Below are 25,327 nucleotides of genomic sequence, written 5' to 3' on the forward strand. Positions count from 1 at the left end.
CTATCTGATTGCCAATTAGCAGTGTGCTCACGATGAGCCCGAGAGACGCGGACCGACCATCCCTCACCCGGTAGTCCCAACAACCCCACGGTCGCGCCTAAACACGTCGGGTGAAACCTATACCCGTTCGGTGAACACCCCAACATTTCAAACGTCAGGAGTATGGCACTAAGGTAAAAAACGCCGAATGAACTGAAATCGGTATTTTATCTTTTGCTTATACAGATTCACTATATCACAGGCAATGGAGCTAAATGAGCTAGCGTAGCTAGTTGTGGAGGCTAACAGCACTGCTAGCGGTAGATGATGGGGTGCAACAACTAGCTGTGTGTCCAACGTTTGTCATGGATCCGATTTATAGTCAATTTGCAACCGCTGGGAAACATCAGCACCACTGTGCTGAACATCTGCATAGCGATTCTTCGGCGTTGTCTTGTTGGTTGCGACGAAACCTTAGTGTGGATATCTCAGATCTGATGTGTGTGTGTGTGTGTGTGTACATATATATCTATATATAGGCCTACATAGCGGATTTAGAAATGCAGTCCATGTCACATTGAGTTGCAATGTTGTGAAAGAACTGGTTTCGACATCATGAAGGCGATTTAAGATAGGCTAATGTAGGTTTGCAAATGTCATCCACCAAAGTCCTGACAACTTCTCGATGTGTGCTTTTGCAATTGTTCCGAATGTGGGTAGAACTTGCAAAATGAGCGATCTGTCACCTGTTTTGAGTTGGGGAAGTGAATAATTTTGAATGAATGGACGTGCTCTTTAAAGAGCACTCATCGCTGGACTTGTGTAGCCAACCACATGCACTCGACACCGCCCACTCCCTACTCTGACCAATCAAGGGCGACTAAAGATAGGATTGCTCCGCACTGGAATTTAGTTGGGAACCACGTTGGTTTGTCTCAGATCGCCAGTCTCTTGATCATTATCCATATCCTTTAGTTCTCCCTATTTTTGACAGTTTGACAGGATGCCAACTGCAAGGTAAGATCACGAATATTATAAGATATTAAATTATCAGCAGTGATAATATCAAAAATAAGTGTATTACTCTTCATAATCTAATCTAGGATCAAGATTATAGTAGTGTTATCTGTGAAGAAGCTGGTTATCAGATGTGCATGCGTGTGACGCAATACAGCAGTCGAGAGCTTCTGTAGACCCTTTGAGTATCCCTAAATTCAAGGAAAACACTGAAAATTAAGTTCCTTAACTTTCAAGTCTGCCTATGACCGTTAAACCTTACTTTTAAAGGGTTGTCCAGTTCAGACTCTGACCCTCATCATGTTAAAAGTTAAATTAAACATTATTATTGCTGTAGATGATATACAGAATGTATTGAACCTTCCTGGCTCTATACTTCCTGAAGATTTGATGATTTAATGATATGTGATGAAGGCTGGGGCCAAAAGTAAGCTTGACATGTGAGATGCACATGTTCCTGTACAGGCAACCTCTACAGTACTCCTACTGCCCAGTACTGTGACTGCTGTTGCTCATAGTCATCTTTAGCAGGAAGTCAAGCCTAACATTTACATAATCTCCTTGTTATATTATCAAAGGGAGACTAATATTCTTGGTCCTTATTATTATTCAACTTCAGTTTACTCCATAATCCCTCAAACGAAAGTGTAATACATTATCCAACAGCAGGCTTTCAACCCTTGCTACTGTAGCCATGGATACCTTCATCATTGCCTGTTAAAGCTCAATGCATACTTCTCTCTGACTCTACAGTAGTCTGGGTTTAATGTCTCCTGTGGTGCACTGCTGCAGATTATGAGTGAATAATTCAGGTAGCTGAGCCGTCATTAGCTGGTTTATTTGGCGCCTTATTCCATTTGTCATCAGTTTGGGAATGGCCGGCTCATGTTAGGCCAACTGCTTTGAATGAAAAGGCTTAAAAACCCGGGGTACGTTTTTCGTGGTTAATAATATGTGTCTGACTACTAGAACTTTCAATAATTCTTGGTAGTAAATTGCTATCTAAATGCTTAACCTGGCATTTCCCCCTCGAGTCAAAATATAGCCTAAATAACTCATTCCCACAGTGCTGGAGACACTGGCCAAAGATGTCTTGTCCCGGCAGAGGGCTATTAACTATGAGATGGTTCTAGCAAAGTGGCTCTCATTATCTTTGCTAAATGATTAGGTTTCCTAATGAGCTGTCTGTATATTCTGAACTGGACTGCTGCCTAATGTGACCCATTAAGGAAAACTATTGTAAAAGTGTTTGAATGCACTTTGAGCAAACGGCACAAGGGTGCAACTGAATTGAGTGTTCTTTCACATATACAAAGTGTAGGCCAGCCTCTTCCCACTGTTCCAATCAGTGGAAGTTTGGAGTTTCTGAAAGTAAAATCACGTGCCACAAACGTACCATTGTCTCCCTACAGTGAAAATGCGCTGTTTGGGATGGGCAATCCCCTGCTGGACATTTCGGCTGTGGTGGACAAGGACTTCCTTGACAAGTAAGTGGAAGCAGCACCGAGCGCAGCTGTTTCGCCTTTACACCCACAGCGTCGACCCCCGCGGCTCAGATTAGAAGCATTGCACAGAAAGTTTCACAAAAACGCTGTTATGTTTTGCTTCCTTTCAAAGGTACGGCCTGAAGCCCAACGACCAGATCCTGGCCGAGGACAACCACAAAGCCTTGTAAGTAACGGACGACAGTTGTGCATCAACACCAACGTCACGAACAAGACCTCTGAGCGTGCCACGTGCTGCGTGCGCCTGCATTTTTGGTGTGGCTTTAAGGGTTGTGTAGTAGAGTTCTAATTGTGTCAGACCCTAAAAGGGGTCTAGTGATCCCTGTTAGAAACTTGACATGGTAAGCAGTACTCAAAATAGCGCCGCTATATATCTGCCCGCCGTAGCAGCAGATGGGCGGTTCAGCCCACATATTTCCCTTGTAGCTGCCGAACAGGATATCGGTCGAAAGCATCTACTTTTATCTTTAACAGCTGCCCGCCCTGAAACTGACTTGAAAATATGTTAATTTTGGGGTTATTTTATTCAGGGAGGTTGTTTGTCATTTGTTTGTCTTTTTTATTATCAGAAATCTTTTAAAACTAAAACCAGTGGTAGAAAAGTTATATTATTGATGTGAAGATGATTGAATTGTGTTGTGTAAGATGGTAACTAGAGCATGAACATATTTATATTATTATAATGTAAGTGTCTGTGATTAGGTCTCACATTTAAAAGGAGCTTTATCAACAAAGGAATGGAATGTTGTGTTCCAGAGGGTGACATATTTTTAGCTACAGCAAGATTAGGGTTAGGGGTTAGGGGTTAGGGATGTGCTAGGGCTAAATTCACCATCTAGGGTTAGGGTTTGGCAACACCATTTCTGTTTCTTATTTGAGGAAAAAAGTTGGTTAATGGGGAAACTGAATTATAATATAAAAGCTTCCTTAGTTTAGGGTAAAGGGCATTGGAAAAATTATTCTAAAAATCATGGGTGGGCTAGTCATTCCAGTCAACCTTTTTTCCTCCGGTGTGTCCATGATTTAAAAACGACCCACCGACGGGCGATTCTAAGATCACAAAGGCCAGGTCAGCCCCCACGCCGGAGGCCTTGTTACCTGACAAAGAGAGACCCATGACATCGAATCAGCTGTGTTGTTCTCTGTGGGCACAAAGGCATGCAGTGTTATCACTGGCGCCACAGACGGCAGCGGTCCCACCACACGCAGGGACCTGGTTGGATTAACCACAGGGCTTCGCTGCCTGAAGCCCAACACTGTGTGTTTCAATGTCCCCTCCATAGTACCGGCATGCAACACAAGCTTATACGCATAATGTATAGGTCACATGGACCCTCAACACTACTGCGGCAGCACCTACTTAAAAACACACTCCTGGATGGTTGTGTGATTAAAATGAAAAAAGTTTTTTTTTTTGTGTGTGTATATTTAAATGGTTTGAATTTCCCATAAAATGCATACAGACACAATAAAACCAAGACTTAATTGAAATGGCTGCAAGCCCAAAAGTGAAGTATCATTTAAACAGGACGTGGAGTGTAGTAACAAGCGTTAAGCGGCTGCCGTTTCAGTCCTCCCACGGATTGTTATTCCCCAATCGATGCGGCCATGGTAACACCTGCGCGCAATTTGCCAAACATCAGCCAAGGCCTTATTGGTGTGTCAGCTCCAGCTTGATCCATTGACCGAAGGGAAAAAAAAAAACAGAGCAGACACTAACAGAAATGTGTGACAAATAACATCAAAGCGAAGACGACAGAGGTGACAGAGGTCCGGTCAATGACGATTGCTCCGCTTTTCACTCTGCCCAGTGTACCAACGCCGTGTCGTCATTTCTTTATTTAATCCCCATCCGTCCTCACGCCGGGACAGGCCATCACCGAATGCACTGATCTGTGGCCATGTCTGAATTCAATTATGCAGTCTTCCACTGAGTCCAATATAATCCTGTCTGGCTGAGGAGCTGTCTCGCACGACAGTAAAAAGGCCAGACCTCACAGTTCCCCTTTAGTCCAGCTGTTTCTTTGAGAAAGCGACATTTGTCTTTTATTAAACAATGACTATCTTAGTCCTTTTTTACGATTTGCTTTTATCCAAAGTGACCTGCAGTGATTTCAGATACGATACGCGTATGTTATTGACGAGCCAGGCGTGAATGAGGTTTCCTTCCCCTAGTCTGCCATCCACCATCCACCAGTTCCCCCCCCCCCCCCCCCCCCCCCCCTGCTGACCGGGCCACAGGCTGGAAGGCGGCCGGATGCATCGCTAAACCGCAGAGTCTGCAGTTTTGTTTCTCCCTTGGCAACCATTGCCTAGCTGTGGCGTCTCTATGGAGGTTAATGAGTGTTGTATTCACACGTCGGGAAGAAGGGGCATGCAGGTTTGCAGGTTTACGGGGCACAGAAGGAAACGCGCCGGTGCACCGTTTACGGCTTTACAACCCGAGCCGGTGACAAAGTGTTTCCGTGTTTTGGAATGTGCTGTGATAGGCCCTGGGTTCAGCAGAGGCTGTAAGAGAGGAGGCAGATGGTTATCGTTTGAATTGTGAAGGACTTCTTTTTTTTTTTTTTTTGTTTCTTCAGTGCTGCCATCCCATGGTTTGTGTTTGTCTGTGCGCTGCATGCTGGTGGGTGATGTTAATATTGGTTTCTTATTTCAGGGCTCGACTGGTAACTGTTGCCCCAGGCAACCAGATTTGGGCCACGGTCAACCATTTTGTGCCAAGCCTCTGTTCATTTCCTCTAGTCCCGTTAAGATCAGGGAATCTGCTATGAATAAATAAGACGATCAATGAAAAATGATACGTAAATTATGCATTGATGATATTGCTGGGTCATTTTGGAAATAGGGGCTAAAAATTGCGTAGGGCCATTATGCTCAGATTTAAAAAGTATTAAAATAATGTTCATATTTTGGCAGCCAAAGGCTGCTGCATGGGGCCCTGAGGTCTTCATCTGATGTATTAATCATTTTGTGGTTTGATGTTAATAATTGGCATGGTTGGTGCTCATAAGTGGGACTCCTTTTATTAAACCACACTTGACCTCACTAAACCTACATATAAAAGAAGATACATGCAGAACGTGATATTTGAGTGCATTAAGATGAATGGCTGCATTGGGTAAATTATTAACTTGTCCAGCAGGGGGCAACAATAGTCTGTTTTTATCATAATCCGCCATGGGGGGGAGCAAGGTGTCAATGTATTTATAAACATATTATTTCTGTGGGACATTTTTATGTCGGCTTATACTACTGTGAGATTTAATTCGATAAGGAACCCGCATTATGGCTGTTCAGAGCCACACCACATTGCAAAATATATCGTCCACTAAAATCCTCTTGAGCTTACCGTATAATATGCCACTTGACGATGATTGGAGTGACAGATGAGCAAGTCACCACCAGAGCGTTTTGCCAAGTCACAGCAACCTGCCAGGCAGGTCGAAGCGGAAGAAAAAACCCATATCAGTCCTATTGGTTCAAACATTTGCTTTATGAATATGCTTGTTCAATGATAATGAATTGTTTACTGTCTTATCGAGGAATGATGGCGTGGCTCTTTTCAGAGGGTTGTTTGTTCACAGCAATTAGGTTCATCAGTGCTATATCCCCCCCAGCACCACCTCTCCCCCTCCCTCACCCCTTTCCTCCCTCCCTCTTCCGCCCCCTCGTTGCATGCTCTCTCTCGCCCCCTCTCTCGCCCATCTCTGTGCTAAATGCAGATTAGCAGAGTCCCAATCACATCCAGAACGAGAGAGTAAACTCCTCATTATGCCGCGTGACCTGCTGCCACATGAATTATTCAGGAGAGAGAGAGAGGGCGAGAGAGAGTGAGAGAGAGGGAAAATATCCCAACGACACGGGAGATCAATGGTGTGTCGACGCTCGCACGCCCCGCTGTCTTATGTACACCTCGCACGCCCGCACCTCGCCCTGCTTACCGGGGAGGAAAACATCAAGGGCCCTCTTCCAGACTCCATGCTAAACACTGCGTGTGTGTGTGTGTGGATGAATGTGTGTGTGTGTGTGGGGGTGAATGTGTGTGCGTGTGTGTGATGGATTCCACTCTGTAAACACACTTGACTCTCTATCCCCCCCTGCCTGTTTTTATTTTATTTATTTAGTATAACGAAGCAGATAGTGAGTGCTACCAAACCCCCGATGGCGTCATCCCGGGATCCAAGCTGTGTGTGTGTGTGTGTGTGTGTGTGTGTGTGTGTGTGTGTGTGTGCGCACGCGCGCGCTGCACAATGCAGGGCTGCATGCGTTTGCCATCATGCCACATCACTGGGTGCACTCATGCTTGACTGAGTGTGTGTAGACACATTAGTGTCACCCGCCACACACCCCTTGTCCTCTCTCCAGTACACGCACAGATACACTCTCGCCCACCTCTGGGTGTGTGTTGCAGAGGTGGTACCTACAGTGCTTAAACTCACCCCTGCAGGCCCCACCGGTGTCAGGGCAACCTGCTTCCCTGCCGTGAGAAGGGCAAAGGTCACGGGCCCACATCCATCACGTGACCTCGGCGCCGGAGAGGGAGAGCAGAGATTGTGCAGAGAGCCTAATGGGTCTCCACCAAATCCGGCCCTGCCGCAGCTCCTCGTCTGCCTATCTCTGATCGTTCATATGCACAACCCCCCAGCATTTGCATACAGCCAATGTGTAAAAGGGCACTGCTAAATGGTGAACACAGTGTTGTAGTGTGTAGTGTGTTAACAATGCATGTAATTATTTGAAAATGATCCATACAACCCCAGTGCATACGATCAGTAGTATAGTAGTCTTCCACCATTTGAAATGAGTATTTCTTTTGAATAGGCAACGTGTGTGTGTGTGTGTGTGTGTATTTATACGCGTATTGTTAATGCCCAATGTATGCACAGCTGCCACTCTGTATTTAAAGCACCGTTCTGCATCACGATGAGAGACGGCTGGCTGATGCAATCACAATTAGGCTGGCACTGTGTCTGGCAACGCCTCCCTCCGCCGCGCTGGCGCAGGCCAGCAGGTGGCGCCAGGAGGGGACTTCATCATCCAGTCAAAGGAGGTGAAGGCAAACACAGTCGTTGTCTCTGTGCATGTGGGTGTATTTTTTTCTTTCCTTTCTTCCCCCCCCCCCCTCAACCCTCCCTTTCTAAAGCAGTGTTTTCTAATTAAAATGTGGGTGTCTTATCCAGAACATACAGCATGTTCAGAAAAGCATGCCTCGGGCTATTTTTAGTCATCTTTGAACCACCACCCCCCACCGTCACCATCAAGCCCGCACCCCCCTGCCACCACACAGGAAAGAGCCGATGATGGCATCCCCCGTGCACGTAGGTTGTTTTCTGTGTTTTATCTCCGGTGATCATGTGTCCACAGAGCGGCGCATGTGGGGGGGGTTAGTAGAGTAGGAATGGTAGCCCTGCCTGGTGCAGCAGCAGCAGCAGTAGTACCCTACTGCAACACTCTCCTCTCTCACTCTCTTCCCTCACTCTCCCCTCTCCGTGTTTAAACTTCACAGTGGCCCATATGGTCGGCACAGCAGGGGGTGCTGGTGGAATTATTCACATGGAGCACTGTGAGTCGCCGTGATCCTACCCCCACCATCACCACCACCACCACCCCACCGCCCATCTCCTCACCCCCCTCCTCCTTCCTGGTATCAGCCTCTCTTACAAAGGGGGGGGGGGGGGGATGTCTCAAAGGCTTTGTGCTCAGGACTTCGAAATCTCAATCCTCAAGAGAACACATGAGCACCACACACACACAAACACACACACACATGCCAGAAGACATACATGCATATACACGCACACATGAACATCAGAACACACACGGACACACCATAACACACAAGAACAAACATGCACACCAGATTACACACACACTCGCACACACACCAGGATACATGCACACCAGAACACAAACCTACACACACACTCACCATCCACCGCCCGACCCCTAGTGACCCTGACTATCTGTGCTCCTTCTCTCTGCCTCTCTCGCTCTTTCATCTACTCATAATGTGAACTCCCCAGCCCCAAACCTCCCCACCACCAACAACAACAACAACAACAAGAGCGTGCAAACAACAGAAACGCACAACCTAGTACGTCCTTTAGCTCGTCCCTAATAAAGGACGTTGTGCTGGCAGCGGCCCATTATTAAAGCCATGCACATTTGTTGTCTCCAAATTCAAATGCCATTATTCAGCCATTATAACCGTGTAATTGAGCACTCTCTAATTGTGCAGCCAGCCTGCAGAGCAGAGAGAGCTTGCCACGTCTGGCGCGTCAAGTCTATTCTGCCGGGCGATTAATGGGGGATTTGGGGATTTTGTCAGCCGTGGATCTGACAGTTTTGTTCTTTTTGTTTGTCAAGTGTTTTTGAGATACCTGGGTGATTACGGCGTCGTGTCTTTGTCGTGTCTAATCCGAGCGGCTCTGTAGGACAGCGGTTGTTGGTAGACAGGAAGCGATTGAGTCCTCGCTTGATGCACCTCCCTTTTTTTTTGGGAGGCTTATTTATCGTTATAGGTTATTGTTTTCACATAGGGGTCCGATTGGTGAGAAGGTCTCATTCCTACAGAGAACAACTCCACACAGTTAACGGATGAGAACGAACATTACAGTTTTTGGCGTGGGAGGGTGTTTGTGTAGAAGAAGGGCTGGATGGAAGGAATGGAGGGGGGGAGGTGGTGGTGGTTGTTTGTAAGTGGGAGCGCGGGAGAAGATAATTATCGATTTTTGAGAATAAGAAAAGATACGGCTCAACCTTGGGAAGCCCCGGCGACGGCCCGCCGACAAGAATAACGAAGGACCTCGCCTCGTGGCAGGGCCTTCACACAGGGCGCATTGATTTCAAATGGATAAACCAGCTAACCCCCTCTGAAGGGGCTGACAAACAGTTTAATTGGGGAGGGAGGGGGGAGCAGAGTAGGAGGGGTTGGTTGTGGTGCTCGGAAACGTTATTCCTCACCCTTTCCGTCTCCGTCAGATCTCCCCGAGCTGTTGATTTCTTATTTTTCAACAACGACAACCGCAATGCATTCATTAATGTACTTTCTTATCCATCTATCTTTCAAGCTGACCTATGGAAATAATTATTGTGGTGTTGGGGTACTGCCGCCTGCCGAATAGCGAGGCGTGTGGAATGCACACACAGATTTGGGGATCTAATCATTCGAGAACCTGTCTCCACTCCAGATGCCTCTGTTGAAACTGGGATTACTGAAGCCTTTTAACTGTGTGTGTGTGTGTGTGTGTGTGTGTGTGTGTTATGGAGAGGGAAAAGAGAGAGTTGGAAGATGGATCTGGCTGCTCAGATGTACCTGCCTTCTGTAGCTGGAGCAGAGTTAATTTACTGTTCCTCCTCCTCCTCCTCCATCACCCCTTCCTCCTCCCCTCAGGAAGGCGGCAGAGAAGTCCCGGTGCACCCACTGCACTTCCGTCGGGCCCCGGTTAGCGATAGGGCCCCCCCCCTTTTGATCGTGTTTCCCTGGCTGTCGCTGTGATTTGTACGCAGGTTTAAAAAAAAAAAAAAAAAACGTGAATGAGGCAATTAGACGAGGACGCCCGGGTGCCACGGCGATCATTAGCGATGAATTACCCCGCGGCGCGGCACACTCACAGGACCCGGGAGGACTTTTCCGGGGGCCCCGGGAGCTCCCGGGGCCCCCGATCCAATCTAGCCATTGATTAACAGAGTCTTGTTCCTCGCGCGGAATCGCTCAATGGGGATTTGGGTGTACTCATCCGGTCTTATTGAGATAGGCTAACATCAAAGGCAAATGGAGGAAGAGCGATGGGTTGAACCGGGCTCTCCTTGCCCTCTGCGCGGCAGACTTAGAGGAGCAAATGTTGAATTATCAGACTTGTGTAAATAATCTAGGCTGCAAGGTTTTCTTTTTTTTGGGGGTGGAAGGTTGGTCCTTGGTTAGTGTGTGTGTGGTGTGTTCCAGCGAGGTGTGTGTGTGTGGTGGGAGGTGTGTGTGTGTGGGGGGGGGGTTTAAAGAGAAACTCATGAGTCATTCGGTGGGGTGGGAAGAGAAAAACACTGGCAGTTCTTTTGGGAGGCTCTCATATTTCCCCGCCGTGGGGCGACGGCGGTGGGGGTTCTCGTCTCGGGAACATAAACAACAAGTTGTTCCTGACCTGTTCCCCTTGCTGGCTGGGAGCCTGGCCCCGGTTCACTTGGTTCCAGACCCGGGCTGAGGGGACCCGTCTGTGGAACACATGCCCCATAAATCTGCCCGTTAAATATTTTCGATTTGACTGCACCAGCGCAAACGAGGGTCAATTAGTCCCTCATCAAAAAGGGTGTGTGTTAAATAAATGTCCTACCCGTTTCCTAAACATGTCGCAACAAGGTCAAGGGTGACGAACCCAGAGGAAGGGCGACGTTTTCTAGGAACGCTTTTTTGGGGGTTTACGTAAGCGATGCCTGTATACACATTGGTGGGATGGAGGGCATAGTCAGAATTGTTCTCTGTGGTGTGTGTGTGGGGGGGGGGAACGTCTGAGCCATTCGGCAGCAGAAGCATGGGTTACCGCTAAGGACATTTTGTTCAAAACATTCTTCTTATTTTTTTTCTTCTCCTCCCTTTTTTTATTTTTTTACTCCTCACTCCTTGCTCTTTCTGCACCGGCCCCCTCCTCCCTCTCAGTCTCCCTCTCCGTCCCTCTTTGTCACACAGAGAGGGCTCAGACTGCAGCACTAGACGAAGAAGGATTTTCTCTCCCTAAATGGCCAGGGGGTGGTGGTGGTGGTGGTGGTGGTGGTGTGGGTGGAGGGTGGGGGGCTGTTGTCGGTGTCACCGCTAGGGATCACATGATGTTGGAGGGCGTAAAGGTCTCCGGGCAGCTGCTCCTTTTCGGATGGGATTTTCGAGGCGGACCCCGGAGCAGGGCCTCACGCTGTCTGCAATGAAAGGTGGAGCAAATACTTTGAGAGAGAGGGGGAGGGAGGCTGGGAAGGGGGGAGGGATGGAGAGAAAGAGAGGGGGAGGGAGAGGGAGGCTAGGGAAGGGGAGGGAAGGAGGGAGGGAGGGAGAGGGAGAGAAGGGGGGGGGAAGGAGTCTGGAGCCTCTTGGCTGGCTTCGTGTTATAAACACCCGCCGTGCTCAAATTCTTTCTTTGTCAATGAGTCATAACAGGTGTCTCGGCAAGAGTCTTTTTTTCGTTTTCGCAGTTAGAATATTTTCCACTTGCCTGGAAAGGGTATTTTTTTTTTATTAGGAACACTCAGGCCTTTCCCGCCCTGAGACGCAATATGAAGACATTCTTTTGAAGACCAAGAAGACTCAGTTTATTTATTTTATCAGTTAATTTTTTTTCTAAACTCAAAAAGTCGACAAATGCTCGAGCCCTAAGTACTTTGCTTTAGAATGAAACACACACACACACACACACACACACACACACACACACACCCTGTTAATAAAATCCTCACCATGGCCTTGCATACGTTTTCTTGCCCCTTCACACAAATGCCTACAAGTTAAGTCCCCTTTTAAAGCCTAAGGAAATGCCGATATGTTAGGTCTGCTTATAAAGCCTATAAGGAAATACATACATGTTAGTTCTCAATATAAAGCCTCAGGAAATGGCAGCGTGTGTACCCAGGGCCTGAGGTAATCAACACCCCTGGAGATTACACCTGTCACTTTTATATATTTTTTCATTTGAGGCGGAACCACACATGAAACCGCCGCGCCAACCTCGCCTTCTCGACCCGTTTACCATGTCATCGGAATTACTCCCCGGTGTAAACACGCTTTTGAAAACGGACAGTTTTTCAATTTACAGTGCAGGGCGGCGGCAGCGACGGCGATGGCGGTGCTTTCGGGGGGGACGCCGCAGACCTCCTTAATACGGCACATCAACTTGACGAGCAGAGGGTCAATTTCCTCAGCCCTTCGTGTCGACGCCTAGCTGCACCTCCGGGAGCCTGCCTGCGTGAGCCGTGCACTAGAATTCGCATTATTCATGTTCCCCCCCAACCCCTACTCAATGCCACTTCCCGCCCGCCAAGAAAAACGCTCCCGTGGCGTTGGCTCCGTCGCATTAACCCGACTCACGGAGAGCTTGTGACCGCCAAGGTGTGTGATGGTGTGCGGAGGAGAGATGCATACATTGTGGGGACAAGCACGTGTATTGTACCGAATTCCACCGATCTCGTTTGGAAACCCGAACGTGTTTTTCCGTTCTTCTGTGGCATTGATTGATCAACTCTTGTTTTTCCGCGCTCGTGTTGTTTAGCCTAGGTTGGTTTGGTTGTAGACGCTGTTTATTTAGATGTGTCCCCCCCCACCCTTCTCCAAAATAAACTGTGCTCGCTATTGATTCTTAATCTCTCAAGTGTAGATAGGAAGTCATTCCAAAGCGCTTGCTATGAAATGGAAGATGAAAAGTTTCCCATGCCGTCAAAATGATTACAGTGCCGTTACCTTTTTAGTGAGTGACATTTGAGGGAACCGTTGAAATTCACTGGCTATTCATCTTGCTTTAATATGGGTTAACTGCAACCATGTGGCAAAATGTTCCCAGTTTTTTCTTTTCACTTTTATCAAGCTGACATTTAGGCCTCTTTTTAAACTCCTGCCACATTTGCGGTATTCCCTTAACCAACTCCAGTGTTTCCTCTGTGTGTACGAGCATGCGTACATGGAAAGATGGTGTATGGCATTTATATTTTGTAGCGGTAGTATTAAAAAAACAATGAGCTACTGGATATATATACTGGTTAAAAATCCATACCTCCTTAGTCATTTTGTACACTAGAGGGCTTGTATATTGCTTCCCCTTTGACAAGCAATAAAGCTGAAGTGTTACAACCAGTGTGATTACCTTATCCATAATCGATGCCCCTATTGATGTTGGATCACCGCATACTGTACAGGAGTAGCTCCTTCCAGGTTCACTATCTTTTCCCCCTCACTAGATTATTTCCCCGCGTCTCCTCTTTTAAGGCCATTGTTGTTAAGCCCAGATCTAATGAAATTATTAGAGCCGTGCAAATATTATCATTAGTCCACAGCGGGACGCGCCGTTGACTGTGCATTGACCTCGTATTGACAGTGTTGTTACCTTTGGGTGTTGTGCCGCTTTTTCAGGTGAAAGGATGACAGATTCGCCCCTCTCCTCTGTGATCTAGAGTGTTGCTTTGGAAAGTCTTCCGTATTTTCGTCAAGGAGAAAATGTTTTTTCTTCACCTCGACCAAAAAAGACTTACTTTGGCGGGGGCCCAAAATGAGTTGTCTCCCATCTCATGTCTTGCCTCTTTTACAGGTTTGAAGAAATTGTCAAGAAAAGCCACGTCGAATATCATGCGGGAGGCGCAACCCAGAACTCGGTGAAAATCGCACAGGTTAGTCTTCAACGCCCCGAGGATCTGATTTGAATGTACGACTCTTAATACCCTTGTATAAAGTACTACATACATTTGTGAATGAGTTGTTGATGTATGATAATGTGTGAACATCTGCATTTCGGAGGGGCTGGACAAGCCCTCTCCGGGGATCAGTAGAGGCCCTGAGGATCTTATTTGAATTTACGACCTTAATACACTCATACTGTATAAAATAGTATAACATTTGTGAATGAGTTGTTGATGTATGATAATGTATAAACATCTGCATTTTGGGGGAGACTGGACAAGCCTTCTCCGGGGTCGGCAGAGGCCCTGGTCCAATGTCCATCTCCGGGTGTTGAATTTTCTGTTCCCTCAGTGGTTTACGGGGTTTAAGCAAGGCGGTGAAGCCGTTGAGTGTGCAGACAGTCATTCTTCTCTCTCCTGAATAACTCAAGGAGCTTCCGCCAGGCATCTCTGGGAATACAGAACATAGCTGTACGGAACATTGACGTATTACAGTTTTAGACTGCCGTTGAAAGAGTGAATTCATCAGACCTGTCATGGAAAGGAACGCCAGGGGATGAATTCTTAATATTTTCAATGTTATCTGGTTGGCCTAATTTCCTGAGATGTGTCAAACATCAATTAGGGAGAATTACAAGTAGAGGCAATTAACGTGTCACAACAAATTATATAGAACAAATGGTGATGTTCCCCTCACTCTGACGCAGTATCCGAAAAAATAAAAATAAATTGATTGCACAAATCTGAAATGGCAATCTAAACTCAACAAGATGATACTGCATCATTCTTTTTCTTAATGCTGGCAGCAATAAGTGTGTAAATTGGACACGCTGTGATTAGCCACTGATAAGGATTTGGTTTATGCACATTAAACAAAGGAGCATCAAGCTGAAAAAGAATTTCCTTCCAAGGAAGAGTGAGTGCAGAAGCTAATTGACAGGCTGGTGTCTTTGCCAGCCTTTTCGTGTGTGTGTGTGTGTGTGTGTGTGTGTGTGTGTGTGTGTGTGTGTGTGTGTGTGTGTGTGTGTGTGTGTGTGTGTGTGTGTGTGTGTGTGTGTGTGTGTGTTGGTTATGAGTGGAGCGGGGATAGGAAGACGGGGCGAACCGCATCGGCATGCTTTAAGACAGTAAACATCCTCCAAAAAGAGATCCAGAGCCATGCTCCGCCATGCAAACACTGTTTAATTATAAAGATCAGAAGTGTTTGCATAAAACCCGCTCCGAGTTATTAGTTGCCAACTGAATTTTTTATGTATGGACCGCCTATCCAAACTTTTCCAGACACGGGGCTCCGTGTAAATGTGGATTGAACAGTTGAATGCTCTCTTACTCCATTTCAATTGCGTGCCAAATTTTCTTCAGATGACTTCCTTCCTTTTGTCGTCCTAGGGATGCAGCCATATTGTTTTGCACTTAAGACACAGCACTTAGTGTCGGGGTTTTCTGTTTCATATCGGAGGTCACCGAGGCAACTGTTTCAACGGTTTTAACAAAATCAGATGGAAAAAGGAGAGTTTTTTTTCTCTTGGTACTGATGGCAAAACCTTTTGTGTTCCCCGGCCGGTGCCCTTTTGAGGAGCTCTCACTCAACCCAACGGGTGTCGTGATGCCATGGCAGCATCTAGTCTGATACATTGCCCCCCCCCCCTGCTTATTTGGTTACTCTCACCCTCTGGAGAGATGTGTGCAACAGATTCTGAAACGCTCTGCATCGGATTAGCGTGTTTCCCTTTTCTTCCTGCACCCAAACGTCTCTCTTGCAATCTTTTTTGTCAATATACCTCGCAGCGGTGCCTTCTTCACCTTTCCGCTTTCAGGTTTACGGCGCTCTTTTAAGAGAGAAAGAAAATGCATTATGCATCAACTAGCTCCCTAGATTATCGCATTGTTGCATCCTGCAATATGTGGAACTTCAAACCTGGCTGCATTGTGGCTGCCGCACCTTCAAACACGAGCGATATTCACCGCGGAGCCGATTCCACATCAAAGGGCACAGGGGACTAAATGAGATGCTCGATCCAGGGGCCAGTCTGCACAGGAGCGCCACTGCAAGAGAGGGGAGAAACGTTCAGTGGCGTTAGCCCAGGTTCTCTGCACACGGCGGGGGGAAACCCACGGTCTGGAGTGGGGCTGGCCAGGGGGGGGGGGGCGAGAGGTGGGAGAAATCAATGACCCTTTTCTCCAGAACCCCAACCCCTGCCTTGCGGGAGCGAGAGGCGTAACGGGCTAAACACTCCCATAACATGCAAGTTTTAAGTTTCTGCGTTGGCAAGGAAAATCCCACCTCTTAACAGGATGCATGGATCAATGGTAATTGGATTTGGTAACACAAGAAGGGGCTCAAGCCAGGCTTAGCCGGATAAGTATTGTTTTCCGCTAACTGCTATCTCTGCCCCGGTTGCTTTGATTGAGATCATTTACCGCACTGTTTGTTCGTCATCAATTGCTCGCTGTCAGTGCTATCTTAAGCAGCGGCTCCTCTTATCCATCTGCGTGGTAGCAGCACCAGCAGCAGTCGCTACAACCTCTCCATATTAAGAGCTCCCCCAAAATACCAAAAAAAGCCCATCATGCATAGTAGACGTACGAGATGTCCCACGGTAGATATGTCAACACGTTTGTACTCTCCCCCCCCCCCCCCCCCCGTGCACCGCTGCTCCTTCAGAAAGCCCTAGATCTTATCGGGATCACTCTTCTGACAACCCTGCCAGGTTGCGATGCTAGCATGCGTGCTCTGTGGGCGCACGCATGCTGGGCGCTCTGCTCTGATTCTTTACATGACGCTGGTAAGGTGGAAGTGGCTTGGCTTGTTGGAGGCTCCAAACAACAACAACAACGACAACGACAACAACGCCACGATTTTGAATGGACTGGTCGAGGAATGGTCCTGCAGGTACCTTCACCTGCTGGTACGAGCCGGACTCTTACGCCTCACAAACCGAAGGAGGAAGCCCCATACATCTGAGGCCTCCGCACATCAGCTATGAATCCTGTTTTTCATGTTTCCATTTTTTAATCCTGAAGCTGAGGGATGAATAGAAAACGGTCGCTACGCTGGAATTGTGACTGGATTTGAAACGGTGCAAAGCATCCGTGGCGTTTGAGGAGGGGTGGTTTGGGGGGGTTGCGGGGGTGTGAGATTACTGAGGGGCTGTGTTGAGAAACACAAGTCAGTTTATGAAGACAGAACATCAAAGTGTGGGAACAGCTCTTAAGGGGCGTCAGAGTGAAGTGTGTTAGCATAGACCTGCTCCCAGGGAGTTGTTGCTACTGCTTCTGCTGCTACCGAGGCTACCAGGAAACGGGCAATATGCTCGAAATGCAAATAGCATGCTTCATGTAAACGTTTTCATTACATTGCACACAAATCGACAGCATTAAATGTTTTCCTTTCTTTGCAGTGCAAATGTTGTCTTTTTATTCCCCCCCCCCCCCCCCCCCCCCAGTAACACAAAGGACAAATTGTTCTGTGTAGATGCACTAGCTGTGAACTCGGAACAAAAGGAGTTGTGATGAAGTGTGTTCTCGATTCTTTATTTAGATTGTCTGTGGGGTTTGGTTGCCTGCATCGCCATGTCTTAATTATTGTTTAGAATGTAAAGGGTTTGAAAAATCTTCCCTTACTGTTATGGTGCCTGTTTAACATTTCCCTAAGACCTTTGTCAATTCTGGTACGGGGTGAATGGGGCCCAAGGCTTGGATGTGAGCTCTGAGTGCTTAATTGGAAACGCATGTGCACAGAACGGTTGGATGTGAAAAAACATAAAGAGGGGGAAAATCACCGAAAAAAGTCCCTTTGCACTATTTGACTGTGAAAGGCCCTCGTATTATGTTGAGTTCCTTAAAATGGGGTTTGATGTCTCATTTCAAGGCATTGACTTACTTCTTGGGGTGAAAAATATTCCATGACCTAATGTTTGGCTTTACAGCTCGTTTGTGTTAAATCAATAAAAAAAAAGCAACTTTTCCGCCTGGATTTTTTTTCTTTTTTAATAGACCCAAAGTTAGAAAAAAAAAATGCCCATGTCTGTAACCACTTAAGGAATGAAGGATAGATTACAAAGACAGGAGAGACACTGTGCACCAGCTATGTGTGTGTGTCTGTGTGCCGTTGTTTCTTTTGTGTCGGGAGATTGCACAAGCTAATGTATAAAATGGAAAGAAATCACGGCTCACTGTTGATTGCATTAATTTATTATCACTCTATGATCAGTGTTTAGGCAAATGCGTTATAGCAACCCCCCCGCCTTTTTAAAGTGTATTCAAGGTGTGCTCGAGGCAACGCTATGGATGGATTAATACGTGACAGCTACACAAGAGTTTACATGCTTTCATGGTTTATTTATCGGCTCATCTGAAAAGCCGCAGTTTGTGTGTTGCCCATACCAGAGCGGGGGTGCATATCTCAATGAAATGAGCATGCTAATGAATGATTCAGAAGAATAACCTGAACCCCTGCAAGCCTTTGAGTTTCTCGCTGCGGAAAATGAGCCTTTCAAGTACATCCTTTTAGTTGTTCAAGCGAGGCCTCTTCCGATTGTTTAAACACAGGTTAACCCGTGTTGCCGCCGTCCGCGTCCGAGCCCAAAGACCACCTCAGGGGGGGTACCTAGCCTGACCCCGTTCCCCCGTCCTAACCACAGTGTTGTAGGACGCCCTCCTAATTCATGTGTTCCCGTGGGAGAGACCAGTTCCTTTTTTTTGAAGATTTTGGAAGTAAGGTGTCTTGAATGTGTGAGCGGCATCAAGATACACTCCGGCTAGCCCTCCCTCCTGCCCTTTTTTTTGTCTCGTTTTGATTGTTATACATTTTCTCCGATCACAAGCGCTGGAAGAAAGCAACGGCTCATTCACTTTGATGAGCGATGTGCTCAGTGGAACAGCTTCAATGTCACCCGCCATGAGGCAGCTGTGAAGCCTCAGCTCACGCCTCGCGTTGCCATTTACTCCATGATGAAGTGGAGAGATCTATGCCAAATACAAGCACACACACACACACACAGTTTGCGCACACAGATTGTTTTTGCAGCCCTTTTTTTGTATCGTGACTTTGTAAGAGGTAATACCGGTATAGTCTTGGGATGTCAAAGACAGTGATGAGGAGGAAGGTTGTATGGCAGGTATTTTCTCATCGCATAAACGTTAGATTACCCAGAGTGCTCTGTTGGTATGTTTTCTCTCCTAAAATATTTCTAAAGTCATAGAGTATATCTCATGTGAACATTTCGACTTCTAATTGAATTTCTCCCCCGCCCACTTAAACCGGGCTGGGGGGGTTGGGTTGTATTGGTGACATATTACGGCGTGTGTTGAAGCTAATTTGCTAGTTCATTTAGGCTGCCAAAGGGAAGGCGTGGGGACCAGAATGTAGCTCATAAGCATGCAGTGGAAAGCGTGTTGATTAGCATGGAGGCGCTCGGGAGATCCCGCACGCTCAACGCGCATCATCTGGCCTTAGAGGCTGGCCTTGGAATTAGAAGTGAGGCCTTGCATAACGTGTCCTTCCTTCCTTAATACGTCTCGGCTCAGAGGCAGTGAGTGGGGGGGGGGGGGGGGAAGAGAAGAAAAAAATAATGCGTTACCATTGGACCCAGCTTGCTTTTGTTTGGACGGTTCCACAGTTGTCCCGCCCCCACCCCCCCCCCCCCCCCCCCCACCCCCACCCCTGTCTGGGTTCTGAGCACAACATTTCAAAGGATCGGCGATACAGACAGCCGTGCCCATATCTGGCGGCATTCCTGTGTCAAATTACGGAGCGATGTATCGCACTTGGGATGCTCTCCACGTTTGCTCTGTTCTGAATTTAGGCACGGGCACTTTTAGGACAATGAGCAGCGATGGGAGGGTGGTGGAGGGGGGGGAAGGAAAACAAGACGTTTTCTTGCGGCTGTGGAATGGCTTTTGCAGACACAATGGGCTCGCTAAATGAGCCATCGGGCGGAAACGATCTGTTGGCTTGGGTCAAGCAAGCGATGAATATAAAGATGATGTGCGTTTGTACGCGACGGCCCTACATATCCTTTTTGATTATTGAATGCTTGCCCCCCCCCTCGCTTGTGCCCCCCCCTCCCCAACACACACACACACAGAGAAACATCTCTCCACCCCACAGGATGACTATAGCTGCAGTATTTATCTGGCACATTCTCAGCATGCTCCTGCTCTTGTGGTTGAAGTGTTGCGTAGCAACAAAGAAAAACAGCTTTAAATATTTTGGTTTGGGTAAAAAGGTTTTAAAGAAAATACAGAACAGCCCACAATTACTGTTCATTTCTTCCAAGTTCCTGAGTTTAGCTCTGCTATTGTGCCACATCACAAAGGACATGCCAAAATAGGCTTTTGTCTTTATTTGGGAACACTGTGTGATCATCCGCTGGTAATCCTGCGCGTATTGTTTAAGGTGGTGTCTGTAAAGGGACCTCACCTCGAGCAACGTGTCGCCGGTGTTTCATCTGCCCTCGCTAGCGCACGGCTGATGCTAAGCATGCTATTTTAAACGCTCGCTGCTAATTTGTCAGCGGAGCACGCCTAGACGCAGCCGATTATCCATGACGGCGTAGGAGAACGTGGGGAGGGTGAGGCTAAGATTTGAAGTGATGAGCCTCAGGAAAAACAACCTGCGGGGGGGGGGGGTGGGCACGGGCGTAAGGGTGGAGTTGAGGGATGGCGGAGGGTAGGAGGGAGGGAGGGAGGGAGGGTGGGCGACAGAGCAGGGTGGGCAAGAGACACAGAGGGCTGGATGACGCACAGCAGGTGACAGACAGACACTAATAGTAATGGAGCTTATCAGTGTAGCGCTCGCTTCCTCTTCTCACTGCGAGCCCTGACATCCTCCTCCCACTCCGCCCCCTCCCTGCAGCAGGGGGGTGGCTGGGAGCTCACTGGGTGGTGCGGTCCCGCTCCGGCAGAAAGGGCCTGCCAAATACAGGTCCCCCTCACATATAAATTGCATCATTAACGACGACTCCCGAGATTATTCCGAGCAGCACCCACCAGGGGCACGTGGCGGCCGCTGTGGCTCTCTGACTTAGCTCAAAGACGTCTGATGACGAGCCGCAGAGGGGGGGAAACAATCGAGTCATGAGAGTATCGGGATTCTTTCCTTCGCAGCACAACCTGAAGTAACATCACGTTGACCCCAAAATCGTGTTTTCTGACAGAAACATGTATGAAAGAAATGTAAACCTATTGTAAACACATTAATGGTACCTTTTTAGATTAAGGGCATTTGGCAGATGCTATAATCCAAAGGGACGCCGACAGCGGAGTCCACTATGCAAGGCGCCAGCCAGCTCGCCAACAGCTCGGGAACAGTTAGGGATGGTATCTTGCTCAGGGACACCTCGGCACAAGCTAGGTCGAGCCGGGGAATCGAACTAGCGACCTTCCCGCTCTACCTCCTGAGCAAAGCCTACCCCCGTACCGTCCTACAGAGGGTGCTGTCCTGTTTTTTTTCATAGTTGATTGGCATTAACTATGTTGTGTCCAGTTCGGACACATTGACATAAACAACAATGGTGGACACCGACGGCCCTGTAGAACCCGACCCTAATGCTATACCCAGAGGTTGACCGCACATAAGAGAAAATCGCACAAAGAAATGTCAAAATTGTGTCGCCACTATTACGGAATCGCAATGTATGCAGAATTAAAATACATACCGTATCGGCACTCAAAAAACGTAATATGTTATCGCGAGGTCCCGGCGGATTCACATCCCTGATTTATTTTATTTTTTTCCCAAAGCAGGCTGTGATTGGTTCTTGCGGCCAGGCCTGGCTTATTAAATGGCCTCTCTGTTATTACCAATCTTTTTATTTCCTCTCTTAAGTTCTTTTTGGGACTCTTCAGGACCGCCGGGGGAAAGACGGACCGTCGTTAATGGCAAACGCCTGGCGCCCCTTAGCCTAATACTGATTGTCCTCTGTTTAAATTGCATTAGGCAGTCGGCACCGTCGTCCATTGCACCTCGGAGGGAGGTCCTTAAGCCCAATTGATAACTGCGGCGCGCGCCCGGTGGTGTCTCACCCTCCGGATCAGCTGGCAATTAACTCTGTAATTACTCTCCGAGGTCGGGGTTAAGCTCTGGGCTAAAGGTTGGGGCAGCAAACATTTTCATATGATCCCCGATACTCCATTATCGTCCCTCGCAGCGACCAAGTTTCTAGGGGTTATGGTGGGCGATGGGGTGTCGGGATAAGGGTGGGGGGTGGGGGGGGGGGGATACATTACACAGAGACTCTTGGCAATTACTCTTTGGTGATTATCCCCCCGCCGTACAGTCCACATGATTAATCTGGATTCCCCCTGTCCCACCGCATCCCTGCCTCTGCTTACCGTGCAGGTTCCGCTTTCACCTGAACAAATGGCTCCTTTAGACAAAAATTGCCAACCTTTTACTTTTTACTGGCTGTTAAAAAAAATAATAAAAGAAGGCTGGGGTTGGTGTGGTGCTGGTGCTAGTGTCAGGGAGGGGGGGTGCAAAGTCCTGCAGTAATAACAGACAGCCAGACATGGGGGGGGGAGTAGTTAGGGGAATGGATGGTGGTGGACGTGTTGGGGGGGGTTGCTGCAGGTTGGTTAATAGTGTTGAATAAAGGAACATTTATTTTTGTGCTTCGGCCTGTAACAGCCTCAGGAAATAGCTCAGTCTCTTGATCGGGAGCAAATCCTATTAACTTACAGTGCACTCACTCAGGGTAATGGGCTCCACCTTGAGACTCGGTGAACCACCCCCCCTCCTCCGACATGCTCATACCAGTGTCTGGAGGGCATGGTGTGGGGAAGACCACCACCAGGCGTTGCCTAATCGAGTCAAACAATCTGCTGGGTATGGGCAACACGGAGTGGGGCTGTTGATATCCAACAAGCTCATTCAACAGGCCCCTTCACACGTCCCTAACCCAATACTGCGGGATCAGTGCTTGGGATCAGTTCAAGATCGGGTTATTTGAGCCCCTGAGAATTGTAAAGTGATCCCAGCGCAGCTTTTTGCCTCCCTCGCAGGGGTGATCGCAACTGTTGGCTGGTAAGGACTGCAAGCGCCCAGCCAAAGAGCAGCCCATTCATTTATTTAAATGTGCTTTTCCCAGAAGTGTGTGTGTGTGTGTGTGTGTGTGTGTGTGTGTGTGTGTGTGTGTGCGTGTGTGTGTGTTTGTGTTTTATTTCCGAGAATTTGGGAATTACTCCATTTACGAGAACGTTTATATTTATTTTTAACTAACACAATGTTTTTTGTGTTGACTTATTGTATGACAAGTCTGATGACTTTAAGATAGCGGTTCTTGGTTTTAAAACCTCAAATACCGTAATTCGCCCGGGAACCTTACGGCAAACACAATTAGGAGGCTCATCTGGGTTGGCATTTGGCATTGTGGGTGGCAAGGTACTTCTTTATTTTTCTCAAACGGAAGCAAATTACTCATAACTTGCCTGTTTCCTGACATATCTCTTTGTGTGTGTGTGTGTGTGTGTCTGTGTGTCTGTGTGTGTGTGTGTCCCCCAAACATGACCACATCCATTGCCATCGCTGCACTGATGGATCGTCGTTGGGCTTCGGGGCTGCTCATAAATCCATGTTCAAAGACATGTTCTTTCTGCTGTCACCGGTACCCCTTGTGCCTGCTGTCACCCAGCTGTCTTATGTCGGCAGAGTTAGAGTGCACACCTGACACATACAATTTATTGGAAGCATTTTTGGTGTGTGTACCATGGGAGTTACAATTTTTTGATTCCCCTTTTTTTTTTATTTCCCACTAAGTGCTCTGATTGTGATTCTCTGCGACGACTCCCTACAATTCCCCCTCTCTCTCTTCCGGGGCCGAGAGGTACACTCTCAGAAGATGGCCGCCCCATGTGCCATCGGAAGCGATGATCAACAACAAAAGAAAACGAGTGTGGATCAATTAGAGGTTTGTTCTCATCCCAGCGTTACACTGCGTTCTCCGCTGTCACCGCCACCGCTCCTAGTTAGGATCATTGGCCCTCGGAGGGGGAAGGAATTACGAAATGACAGCCCCTCGTGTCGGAACAAGTCAAGCTGATTCGCTGCATATTGAAGAGGTTCCCACCAAATGTTCCCGCGCGTGTTAAGGGAGCGGCGTTAACCTTGTTTTGATTTGCATCTCCTCAGCAATTAAGATAATACGTCCTAATTAGAATTTTTAATGTACCGCTGTGAGATTTTTGATAATTGTACAGAATTCTCAGCGGTGATTTTCCCCCTGCATTCCCATCTCCTCCTATGAATTCACGGCTGATTAGATCACCGCTCTAATAAGATTTGAGTTCCACTGTGAGATTCTCTTCCCACGTCTCTGTCAGGCAGAGCTATTGAGTGTAATTGTGAAACAAGTGCCCCTTGACGTGACAAGACATTCGCAAGCTGCTGAGTGTACCAGCCTTAAAGGCACACTCCAAAGTTATTTTTCAAACCATTATTTGAGTGAGTTTGGCAAATAGGCACTAGTAATCCCACTGCTCCTGCAAAGCTATTACCAAACTGGCCCACTGCTATTTGACCACCCGTAAGACAGCTTGTCTGCCTGCACCGTGTATTTTATTATTTCCTAATTATGTCTTCATTAAAGTGGGGAAACTTTTTTTTTTTTAGAATCTGTTTAGAAACGATTCGAGAGTCTGCTGTGGAGTAATTATGTGCTGTTTTATCAGCTGTGTTGTGCCTTGTTAAGATGGATGCCAAGCTTCCCTCCCCCCAAAAAACGGCCAACGTGCCCTGCAGGTGAAAACTTGGTTCAATCCAGACTTGGGCATGTTTCAGCAACGTCTCTGTAGACAAATGCATTAACCATTAACCATGGAGCTTTGGTTTTCACAGTGTAGTTCACAGCCGTGCTAAACAGCCTCAAGCTTCATGTTTGTTATTTGTGCAGACTTAAGGGCTGATTGGTTCCACGTCGACGCAACGCAAGGGGGTTTACGGACCCAATACATCCTTGTGGACCGTCCTTGCGGACTCTCCTTGCGCACACGGCAAGGGCTTGACATGCGCCTCCCAAAAAGTGTAACCGTACTTCGAGGCAACGCAGCAGCAAGGGCTGGGATTGGTCCGCTCACTAAAACCCGACGCAGGTTGACGACCTGCGTGGTCATTGCGTTGCGTCAACGTGGAACCATAACTGAGCCTTGAGAGAGCAGCTGATTTTACCCGAGGCCTGTCACTGGGCAGCAGGGGCAGGCCACAATGCGTATTGGCAGTTAATACGTTCTGTTGATAATGTTACACGTGGGACCGGGGAGAGCTGACACGGAGCTGTGCGGAAAAAAGAGAAAAAAAGATAACCCTCAGAAGCCTTTGTGGTGAGAAACGGTCCACCACAAAGGAATTAATGACAGATCCTTCCAACATAATTGTCTAATTGTGCCAGGCTTTAACTAGGACACATTGTGCTAACTCTCCAGACAAAAGGCGAACCAGTGTGACAGCCTCTTCAGCAGTGAGT

At 47.6% G+C, this 25,327-nt stretch overlaps 1 protein-coding gene across 2 annotated transcripts in view; it reads left to right on the top strand.

The window, feature by feature from the left end:
• Positions 1-53: 53 nt before the first annotated feature.
• The window catches only part of adkb (adenosine kinase b), an 89,638-nt gene continuing 64,364 nt past the window's right edge, over positions 54-25,327 (top strand). The window contains exons 1-4 of one of the 2 annotated variants that reach the window (XM_079757396.1): positions 54-173; positions 2,409-2,483; positions 2,614-2,667; positions 13,778-13,856. In XM_079757396.1, coding sequence (XP_079613522.1) covers positions 163-173; positions 2,409-2,483; positions 2,614-2,667; positions 13,778-13,856 — 219 coding nt within the window. In that variant the 5' untranslated portion in view covers positions 54-162. Of the gene's footprint in view, positions 174-970; positions 997-2,408; positions 2,484-2,613; positions 2,668-13,777; positions 13,857-25,327 lie in introns of those variants that run through there. The other variant, XM_079757395.1, reaches the window with a different exon arrangement.

The sequence above is a fragment of the Pollachius pollachius genome (genome assembly GCF_949987615.1).
Source record: "Pollachius pollachius genome assembly, chromosome: 19".
Lineage (NCBI taxonomy): Eukaryota > Metazoa > Chordata > Actinopteri > Gadiformes > Gadidae > Pollachius > Pollachius pollachius.